Raw genomic sequence first — 11,902 nt, forward strand, 5'->3', positions numbered from 1 at the left:
CGATTTAAAACATCCAACTGTAGCTGCATGCTGGGGTATGATACCGGCTGTGTCCTTACTGACCCGAGTGGGAACGTCGTCTGTTTAGAACACATGTCTATATTAATGCGCACCTGACGACATATAATATAATAGAATATAATAGTGATCCATAATTGATTGAAATCAGTGCTGTGTTAATGCAATAGATGTAAGAACAAAATTAGATTTAATAATGTGAATCATAAACGGACGTGCACGTGGTGTAGTATTTAAACTAAAGTCTGATTCTAACATTTTGGAACAACGATGTCTGCTATTTTTAGATTGTTTTATATTTTCAAGAAAGCAAGTGCATTATCTGATGATATAATAATTCATTTTATATTTCTCACTTCTCTCAATATATTTAGTTGCCAAATAAATGTTATTTAAACATATAAGACACATTTTTTTTTTTTGAATGATATATACTGTTCGTATACATGCATAAATAATCATGAGAATGCAAGTCTGTTTTAGGAACGGTGCTATCATATCCACACGGAATAAATGAAGATATTGATCTTTATGATAACCATTAACTATTTTAAATTATGTTTAACATCCAGCATGTGTCCAAAAGCAACATTAGTTTTGGCAAAATAGTTTTGACAAAGTTTCAGAAAACTATGCAATTAAACATGCTTTTATTAAATTGAATAGAATGTCTACATTTTACGCGTGGCGGCGCTGCATGTATCGCTGCTATCAAAGTTGCTATCTACTGTAGATAGCTATGGTCCACTGGATTGCAATTAACAGGTCCATGCACACGGCATCATTGGGCTATTGCAGTTTAAATCTATACACATGCCCCTATGGTAGACGTGAATTGTTTCTCCCACACAGTGTGAATTTCAAATGGAGTCACCCATTCAGGTTATCCATTTGAAATTCACACTCCCTGTGTGGAAGATTAAGGTCATGTCTTCCATACGGAATGTATGGATTTCAACTGCAATAGTTCGTTGTCAGAACGCACCACGGCCTCTCTGCCTATATATGGTTGATCAAGAAACTTATCACAAGAGTGAGATGAGAGCCGAACCTAAAATAAATGAATCTGAAGTACTTTTACATTAAAATGAACAACGGCGTTTCAGGCATGTTGCGAGTGACACTCTATGCATAGCATGGGTTTTGCTGAGAATAAATGCAAAAAGATTTTGTTTAAAGATGAAATAATATGTATCAGCATAAAACTAACTTCCATAATGTGCAATAGTAACCGTTTCTAGCAATTATTGACAAACATTACATCCAAGTGCAATTTTACAGCCACCTGAAGATTTCACATCACCAAATAATGTCTCTTGTGGGATTCCGTCCTGATCTGCGGTGTTTTTACATTTTGGTAAAAGTTACCCACCTATAAATCAACATTAAAAACCAAAAAAATTGTGCCGATTTTGGTAAAAATTTGTGCCAGGTAATAAATGTAGGCTTGAATCTAAGCATCTGCCAAGATTGGAAAAGATTCTGGACTTTTATTCAGATTGTTCATGTATTTCTCAAACCGGCTGCTTCTAGGTAAAATCACAAGTGCTTCTATTTTGAAAATTGGGTGAAAAAAGTGTATTGCATTCGTGGTCCGGTAGCTCGAAAATTCAATGGTCACCAATATATTTAATTTAGTTTGTTTACTTGCTTGTTTGTCAGTCAGGAAAACATCACTTTGAAAAATTGAGTCGCTTCGTAAGGTAGGTAGAGCCATTTGAATAGAGGCCATTTTGTACACAAAGTATAGGGAAATTTATTACTATTGTGCACCCTCAAGTGTACTTACGTTATACATCACTGGGTGGATGTAAGGTGGCATCAAATGTTGAAATAAGTCTATACAAGTTTGATGATATGATAACATGTCTTGTTCATTTACTAGTCGCTAGCTGATGGGTATACCATCATTGTTGCACCAGGGTGTTATATAATAAAGTTGTCTTTCCTGCCGCTGGTTATCCGCGCAAAACATACGCTGTTATGATGAGTGAACAGCAACGTGATGATTGTTGAATGAATGAATTGTTGAATGAATGAATTGTTGAATGAATGAATGAATGAATGAATGAATGAAGGAAGGAAGGAAGGAAGGAAGGAAGGAAAGAAAGAAGGAAGGAAGGAAGGTATAGAAGGAAGGAAGGAAGGAAGGAAGGAAGGAAGGAAGGAAGGAAGGAAGGAAGGAAGGAAGGAAGGAAGGATGGATGGATGGATGGATGGATGGATGGATGGATGGATGGATGGATGGATGGATGGATGGATGGATGGATGGAAGGAAGGAAGGAAGGAAGGAAGGAAGGAAGGAAGGAAGGAAGGAAGAAAGGAAGGAAGGAAGGAAGGAAGGAAGGAAGGAAGGAAGGAAGGAAGGAAGGAAGGATGGATGGATGGATGGATGGATGGATGGATGGATGGATGGATGGATGGATGGATGGATGGAAGGAAGGAAGGAAGGAAGGAATGGAAGGAAGGAAGGAAGGAAGGAAGGAAGGAAGGAAGGAAGGATGGATGGATGGATGGATGGATGGATGGATGGATGGAAAAAGGAAGGAAGGAAGGACTAATTAAGCTCAATTAGTGTTTGCAATTTCACATCATACATCAACTAGAAAGAAAATAGATAACATGGATGCACATTGGTAGGGGAAGCCTGATCCCTAGCCATGCTTCGAAAAATCGGACCTAAAAGTATTCAGGCCGTGTTTTTTTTTTTGTGTGTGTGTGTGTGTTTTTTACATTTAAGCTGAAAACAACACGTAAACATTTCATATCAATAGACAACAGTCCTCGAAATAATTAATGTTAATGTTTTACATTTCATACAATTATGACAAATTGAAACCCTGGTCGCGTATAATCATGATATGATGATGTTTAAATAGTTTTAAAAGTCTAAAGGGTGAAATACATGCAAGTAGATACTTGCAGTAGCCTAATTGAGAAATGATAATATGACGTTTACTAAAGATAAACTCTTTGATCAATATGATTAAGTTAGCATCGTACATTAATAAATTCAAACCTCTTAAGGTGGTTCGGACGTGAGCATTACCTAGTGGTGCTTGCACTCAAATAGTTTGCCAAATAAAGCTGACAAACAAGAGGGGTGGTATGGGTTATATGAAGGAGATCCGTATAGGTTTGACATATAATGGGTGTCATGTGTATGATTTATCTTGGGAGGGTGGGAGGAAAACACCCAAAACGTTCGTTTTGATGTATTATTGGTCTCAACTGGAAACAACAAAACCAATGGAAATATAAATGCGATTATTGGCTGCCTTAACTCATTGCTATATCATATCAATGTATTAATATTAAGAAGTAGCTTGCAGTTTTTTAGTTAAATGGAGGAAACTAGAAAACTATGGCCCCTGCTCACCTTAATGATAAATATTTGTTATGCGATTCACTTATCTCGGATGGACATTTTTTTCCATATGTATGTACAATGAATTACAAAGATAACGTGATATACCTTAAAACAAAGAGATCGTCTGGGTCGCGTGGCAGTCATTATACTTTGTTTTATTTTACAGATAAAAAGTATATACAATAAAGATGTAGCACATCAAAGTTTGATCTTTTAATTATCCCGTATAGATACTATACATAAAGTAAACTTGGTGGTGTAAAACTGAATTACTATTACCCATTACCCACCGGAGATATGCATAACGCAAAGTGGTTCCATATACCACTACCAGGGCGTGGTCACTGAACTGAGATATGAAGTTTCTGCGCAATTGCAGTGCAATGAGTGGCGGCTTGTGTATCATGGTTTTGTGGGCGGGGTTGGCACGTACGATATAACAAGTGCGTAAGTGTAATTGCTCGCCAAAAGTATGAGTGTAGCTAAGCTTATAGGTAGTGCACGTAGTTTTTAATTAGTGTGTTCATCAAGTATTAATTAATATAAAAAAGCAATAATGTTGACCAGTGCAATGATAAACATGGATAACATCTCTTTTGGTGAAAATCGACCACCAATGTATACCAATTTGGAGAGAGCAGCTTTAGAACAATTAACGCTTCCTTATGGTAGTGGTAGAAAACCTGAACATGACATGATGGGAGGGCACATGATAGCAAAGAGGAGAAGAAGAAAACCAAGATGTATATCTCAACAACTACAGCAAAGACACGCTGCTAATATGAGGGAACGTAAACGAATGCAAAGTATAAACGATGCCTTTGAAGGACTGAGAGAACATATTCCAACATTGCCGTACGAGAAGAGGCTTTCGAAAGTAGACACTCTGAGACTAGCTATCGGATACATTCATTTTCTACAAGAAATGGTTACGACTGAAGACAATATTGATGATCCGTTGGCAGCGTCTCATCAGGAAAATGTGAAGAAAGTCATCATTTGTCACAGAGGTGAGTGCTATGAATTTGTTTCTGGAGACGAACGTTTTGGTCTTCGTCAAACTGCACCTGTACAATAGTTGCGGTTTTAGTCAGAACTGTCTTAAACTTCAGATGATTTTTTTAAACAATTTGATACCTATCTATTACACATCTCGTCTAGTATAAAACTCTTCTCCGGCTAAAATAAGAACACAAAAAGCTCCAAAAGATGTTTAAAACGCGCTGTAGGCACGAACGAAATATGTGTTGGTTCGGTTTGCTCTGTCATGTCTAGGCTATGTCAAATTTTGCTTGCAAAAAACATATTCAACAACATCATCCCTACATCTATAGTGGACTATAGAGAGTAAAACAAAACTCTGTTAATTGATGCCATGCCCGATCCACCAAGATTCTTTCTCTCATCATTATGACAAAACAACAATCATGATCATTATTTTCGGCAAGTTTAGATGTTAGATCTTCTCTGGTAGTATGAACAAACGTGTTCTTTTTCGTTTCTGACTTATCAAATCATGTGTATGCCGAATACATCTCTTTTATATTCACATCAATTATTTTATTGTAATATTACAATAGAACTGACAATAGGGACTCGTAATTTCATTGACTAGTCTTTTTATTCAAGCCATTATCAAAATGCATATTACTTTATTGATTTGGGTTGGAAATCCTTATGCTTCAACATCACCTCATACCTGAAGGGAAATACAGGTTAAATAAAATCGTAGGAATTAATACCGTTTACAAAAAAGCTCTCAATTGCCGTCTAACACTTAAGTTAAGTCACCATGTTTTATTAATATAATCCAAAAATGCAATGTTATAGTGGTTCAGTTTAATTGTCTTCACAATATTCGGACAAAAAAATTAAGTATCTTCGTCCTGGGGGTTCCATATTCAACATTCGATATGCTTAATCTGTAGTTGACAATCAAATGCCATGTTCGCATTTTGGACACTTGTATTCTATCATTAATACATAGACAAGATGATCTTGGTGTGTCTTGTTTATTGCATTGTTATTACGAAACACCATTAAAACTTGTTCAACGTCAACTCCAACCATTGCTGGTGTTGTTTGGTATAACATTTACGGAGTCATATACTACGAAATTAGAAAAAGGATTAATATTTTGAAATGAAAATCCGCGATATGCATTATATTTCGAAAGCCTAGCTCTTCTCGTACGGCAATGTTGGAATATGATCTCTCAGTCCTTCAAATGCATCGTTTATACTTTGCATTCGTTTACGTTCCCTCATATTAGCAGCGTGTCTTTGCTGTAGTTGTTGAGATGTACATCTTGGTTTCCTTCTTCTCCTCTTTGTTATCATGTGCTGCCCTAGGAATAAACATGCGCGACTCTTAAGACTCGTGTTGTGTAAGTAGATGTTATGGTCCCAAAAGTACAGAAATAGTACATAAAATTCTCACTTTTGATGCATATAATTCCCTCACACCAACACCTGTATAGCAAATTAGCCAACGACACAACCGATTCATTATAACTTTTCTAATTTAACAATGACATAATAATGTACCGGTCAATTACATCCTGATCTCGACACGACTTTTGTCGCGCTTGATCCAACCCGATTTTCTGTATGGGTCAGAGGACTAATAATTTGTCGCTATCGCATCAAAAATTTATGGAAATAATTCAAGACAAATATACAGTTACCTGTTGGTGCGTGTAATAGCAGAACAATTAACTGGCACGTGCGAGCTATCACTTCTGACCATTTTCTACAAAGAGATGGCCAACGTCATTTACATTTTTGTTTCTGTGAAACGACAGAAATCAAGTCATGGACTGACACAACTGAGGAAATTTAAATGGGTTGTTAGGAATATAAAGACTCGCTTTCTCTAGTAAATATAGGCCTGCTGTTCCGGATTATCAGCGCTGAAAAATCATAGGCATGCAAAGACAGACAATTGTTGATTTAGGATAAATTTAATACGATTCTAATGAGATAATTATATTTCTGTTGTGTTTAAATAGAACATGCTTTGACAGTGCGCACCTGACACTTCGTATCACTGATTCAAAGGATAATCATTTTAACGATCAAATTAATTTGCTATGGTTCTTTGCGTTCGAAAATTGAGTTCAAAAACACACAATAAATTAGTATAGCCCTGATTGCTTGATTGTGTACGTATTTGATAATTTTTTAGAAAAAGTGTTTTGTCCTTATATCAAATTATGTGTTTTTCATTATAGTGTATTATGTACATTAATGTTTAAATGAAAACTTAGTGGGCCAAAGTAAGCCGAACAACGATCTATAATGACTCAAAATCATATGTACTTGGATGATTTCTCGTCTATAAAACTCGTTTATATTCAGTTTGATGTGGGTAAGCTGATTAGGAGATCCCACCCTTGTTCCGTTATATTATCTATCATAAAAACCTGGTTTGACAGAATCTATATGATGCTGAGAAGATGATTTGAAGAAAAACTTAACCATAAGATACTCTGTTGAGCCATCAATAAGTATCAATATTGAGCGGGGATTAGTTGTGACTCTTTTCATCATTCTGTTCCCAAAATGATGTTTACTACATCACGACCAGAATACGGCTCTTGAAATAACTTGAGAAAGTGTTAATGAGAGGGATTAGGCTTGTTATGGGGGTACTGGACTTGGTGACATCAGAAAATACAATTCCATTGATTTTACATCAAATCATAATATTGTAGGAAAAAGGCTTTGACATCAGAGGGATTATTTTCTCATGATCGTTTACATTTTTGGTATTGTTAAGAAAACAAACGACAATTTATCCAAAATGATAGTAATTTTATAGAAATAGAAATATGGAAATGTACCTTTTCATCCCAAAACGTAAACCGCGAAACAGAGATGATATTGCAAGGTTTTTAATAAATGGTTTATCTGGTAGCGGAAAGAGCACCTTATAACGAGTTTGAATAAGCATAACTTCGAGGACGCACCCCAATGACCCCGTTCCCATTGCCCTAAGATATAGTTAAATATCAATTTATAAATCAAGGAAGCTATACAGTGTGACATGCACGACACACGCACGACAGACGACAGACGACACTGAGACATAGAAGACTGTACAGACATAATCCCGGCATATGTGGTCCCTCCTCTGATGGTTAGAGCGCCATCTATCCTCTTCTCGAGATTGGAGCAATCATGGAGTATACCAGTTTTGCCCATTTCTGTTTCACAAGTTCTCCTTGCAAACAAAACTAACTGTGATGATTGTATGTGTTTTCTTTCTTTATCTAGGTTCACCTACGCCTGCTGAAACAGAATACGGTCTACCACCCCTCGCTGGTCACTCGTTATCTTGGGAAAGTGAAAAGAAACGCACTATTGGCCACAACAATGTCATGACGGCAAAAATCTGGACTCCTGAAGATCCAAGAGAAAGTAAATTTCAACAACAACACGACATCAACTCTAACGAACTTGAATCTCTAGTAAATACAACCTCGAACTTTGAACTTTTGTGATAAAATTCACAATAAACTTTAAACCGTAAGCTTTCAACTTCATCGTGTGAATGGCAACTCCCATTTAAGAACTCAATATTTGCGATTTCGCTGCATGTCGTTTCGTCCCAATTTTGTATTTTGTTTTTTTATTTGGACTTCAACTCGATCAAACTATAACAACTGAACTGAAGAAACAAATTATTGTTTTTCTATGAAGATACTGCAAGAGAACGCATCCTTAACATTAGATTCCGGCATTTTCGTACCGCGGGAACTCAATTCACAGTTGAGAGTGGTCTACGGTCTTCACACTGAAGTTTGTATAAGACAGATGAAACGAGGCTGACTGCAATAACCTCGTAGCCAGAGGGCAATGGCAATAATAGGAGACATGTTTATACGACGACGGCACATTCAATAAAGTTAACTTGGCACGATTATTAATTCTGAGAGGCCGGTCGAGTGCAGATCCGTCGGAACACGCTTTTCAATACGGAATAAATGCTAACTTCATCGTGACATCATCCAAGCAGCAACGTTCATTTCCCATTGAAAAAGCGTTATTCGACGGATCTGCAGTCGACCATTCTGTGATCAGTGGCGAAGCCAGGATTTTGGTGTGATGGGGCAAAGCCAAATGTTCGTCTCCATTTAGCATGTTTAGGAGGCAAAGCCAGATTTTTGTCCCCATTTGTCATTTTTTGTCCCATTTTTGGTCATTTTAAGGACATTTTGCTCTTTACCGTCCCCATTTTGTGCCTGAAAAATTCCTGGAGGGCACTCTGTCCCCTGCACCCCTTGGCTACGCCACTGATACTAATGCATGCGGCTATATCGAAGGCTGGTTTGAAGTGTGAATGTATGTACAAACAGGATAAAACTATAACATAAAAATTGTTTTTTAACTTTGCCTGAATGTTAACAGTAGTCATGCATGAATAAAGGAAAATTGCATGTTGCACTTGCTGCTGAAATAAATTATTAAAACTATACTGCGCACTTCAAGCATGGATCTTGCACTTCAAGCCATGAGTACAGCCCTTCAGTATTTTTATCATAATAATAGTAACATTTGCTCCTTACTTATCATTTATAGTTTGCTTAATAAATAAATATACTTTTATATAATTTTAACAATAATTGTCACAGCTCGAAATGACTATCAGCTAACGGATGTTCTTTTATATTTATGGTGACCCAAAACTCGTGTACCTGGCGGAGTGGTGACTTTTGGTACACCCTGTTCCACAAAAAAGGAAGTCAAGTCATGTTAAAAAAAAGTCTTTTGCAATGTTATCATGCTTCTATACTTGTTAAGTTTCATGACTTTGTTTACCATGTTTACCGTAATTGTGCCTATTCGACATTGATGTCTCAAAATTTATATATAGTGTCTATATTATGTAATATAAATTTATATTGTACATATAATTATCCAAATCAGAGCTTCCTGGATTCAGGTCTATATTGTATAGTCTTTGATTCTGTATACACTGTCAAAACATTTGGTAAAAAGAACAAACAATGTCAAGATAAAGAACCATACAAAAGTTATTATAAAGAAATCCAAGTTGGACAGAATTTTACACAAATTGGGTAACAATAATCATACCCAACTTGCGAGGTTACGGGTGAATTATGTGATTATGTAATGAGGTTGGGTGAATTTACCAAGTGTTTTGACAGTGTTTTTGGGCTATTCCAGTTGGAATCCATACACCCCCTATGGAAGGCATGAACTTAATCTCCAGCACAGGGAGTGTGAATTTCAAATGAAGTTACCTGAATAGGTGATATGACTTAATTTAAAATCTTCACCCCTTGTCTGTGTGAGATTAAGGTCGTGACTTCCAAAGGGGATTGTGTGAACTGCATGGAATAGCCAATTGTTAATTGTTGTGGTTGTAATGTTAGCCTCACATAAAGAAAGAATGGCAATATAATATATAATGGTGACGGGGAAATAATAAAAAAACTTTTACTAATAATATAACATTAAAATAAAATTACAAAGGATATAATATTCCTTAGACCAGTTATATGGGATGTTTATTACTGGCGAATTTTTCAGATATTAATTCTTTGAATTTTCAGATATTCAGTTTTAGAAATTTTGGATTTGAGATATTAATTTTAATAGGGACTTTTAAAAAAGCGCTATATATACGATATCAGATACCAGTTTTAAAATCAAAATCATTAAATTAACATATGTAATGAAATATATCATAAATTATATGAGAATACCACAAAATGTGTGCTGATGTAGACAAATTTAATATATTATCTGATTAGAAGAGATTTTATTATTATTAAGTGTGCTCTTTCCTCCAAGAGGAAACTTCTGAATCACGCAATTTTTTGGGATTATGGGCATTACAGATGTTTAAAAGTTCAGTCGTTGGAAGATCGCAATATCTCACAAAGAATACTACTTCGGTTGCGATTAGATCGGCCCAATATGATTGATCGTTTAATTTAGTTTGGAATGAACAAGCTATTTCATTGGTTAGCGACTAGGTGTGAATTCACGCAGCTTTGAGATTTATAGTTCATTCGCTAGCTATAAACGGTTAATCTTTAACATACCTTGGCAAATTAAGAAGTAAACGCTTGTCGCTAGCAATTTGTAACTTTTAAAATCAAAATATTATTGTTTATAATACTCTGTACCTGTTGTGTATGGAATAATAAAAATGCAAATCTTGAATATCAAACCTGTCATCAACTGTTGTGATTATTAGACTTGTTAAATTTCTTTCTTCCCTTTTCCTTCTTCCGACCACCTGATTTTAGTGCTTTATAAAAAAAACTATAATTTTGATAATGATATATTTCTCTATCCATAGAATAATAAAATAATTCGACTTGCATTCTATATGATTATTCTTCTAACCTGTTGCACGCGTGGTATGTATTACATAATTGAATGCGTATCGTATGTGCGTAGTGTGCTATCTTCAGTAGATAGCTTTATGTGTATACAGTATTGCTGCATAGGCCTACCCATCAAACACAAAAATGTTCTTAAGGGGTATAAGTCATAGACGACTCAGTCCTGCAATATGACCTAAATTTTGTATCAATTAAATCAATCGATATACTTCGAATATCTAGAATAAACAAATTGTTGTCAAAATGTTATTTTAAAATATCTATTGGCAAGCATTTATTAGCAAGTTATTTTGTCAACACTTAAATAATATTAAGTTAAAATATTTTGCATTAAGTTTTCAAACATATTTTTAACGGATAATTAATACGTTTCATTCCCTTTATACCCTTTACAAACCCAGTATTTCGAATACGTTTTATGTGGGTATTGATATGGATTCTGCAAACAAAACAAAGTTGCAAAGTGTAAGTATTATTCTACAAGACTAACCGTACTATTCAGAGATTGGTCCTACAACTTTTAGATATCATTTGGACCATAAACTTATGGAGCTTGTCATTGACTTTGACCCCGGAAAGTGCATGCTCAGTCATATTGGGCCATATGATTTCGCATTATTGCTTCATAGTCATTTAACATTACACTGGGGAAGTACATTATTACATTCATAGTGAATTCGACTGTCCATGTATACATGATAAAACACTGAATTGTTAATGCATGCAAAAGTTTAAAAGGCTATATAAAAATACAACAAATGCCGATATTGCGGGTCATGCGGGACAATATCAAGTGCGCAACTAAGTACAAAATATCGAAAATTCTTTCATGTAATTAATTAAGCCTTCCTTGGTGTATCCGAAATATATCAATACCGGTATTAATGCAAAACTCTGTCCAAATTTGCATGAACACGATCTCCAATATCCTACTTCTCGGCATGCTATACCGTATATCTTATACGGTCCCGTAAATTTGCACCAAAACAGCGATTGTTTAACATTTTACAAAAGCTGTCAAATAGTGCCTAGCTCGAAATATTGTATGCATGACATCATCTATACAGTCACTCTATCATATTATTAATAATTGATTAAGCACTATCGATCCGTTACCGCTGTTGTCTCGTAAT

At 35.5% G+C, this 11,902-nt stretch overlaps 1 protein-coding gene across 1 annotated transcript; it reads left to right on the top strand.

Annotated features, from left to right (window-relative positions):
- Positions 1-3,843: 3,843 nt before the first annotated feature.
- On the top strand, positions 3,844-10,591 carry LOC140150808 (pancreas transcription factor 1 subunit alpha-like). The gene is made up of 2 exons (XM_072172937.1): positions 3,844-4,398; positions 7,666-10,591. Exons 1-2 carry the CDS (start codon positions 3,945-3,947, stop codon positions 7,890-7,892), a joined length of 681 nt encoding a protein of 226 aa, XP_072029038.1. The 5' UTR covers positions 3,844-3,944; the 3' UTR covers positions 7,893-10,591.
- The last annotated feature ends 1,311 nt before the right edge of the window (positions 10,592-11,902 follow it).

The sequence above is a fragment of the Amphiura filiformis genome, chromosome 4 (assembly GCF_039555335.1).
Source record: "Amphiura filiformis chromosome 4, Afil_fr2py, whole genome shotgun sequence".
Lineage (NCBI taxonomy): Eukaryota > Metazoa > Echinodermata > Ophiuroidea > Amphilepidida > Amphiuridae > Amphiura > Amphiura filiformis.

Coding starts and splice junctions, on each gene's coding strand:
- LOC140150808 (XM_072172937.1), top strand. CDS start 3,945: ATGTTGACCAGTGCAATGATAAACATGGATAACATCTCTTTTGGTGAA. Junction 4,399..7,665: donor AGTCATCATTTGTCACAGAG/GTGAGTGCTATG, acceptor TTCTTTATCTAG/GTTCACCTACGCCTGCTGAA.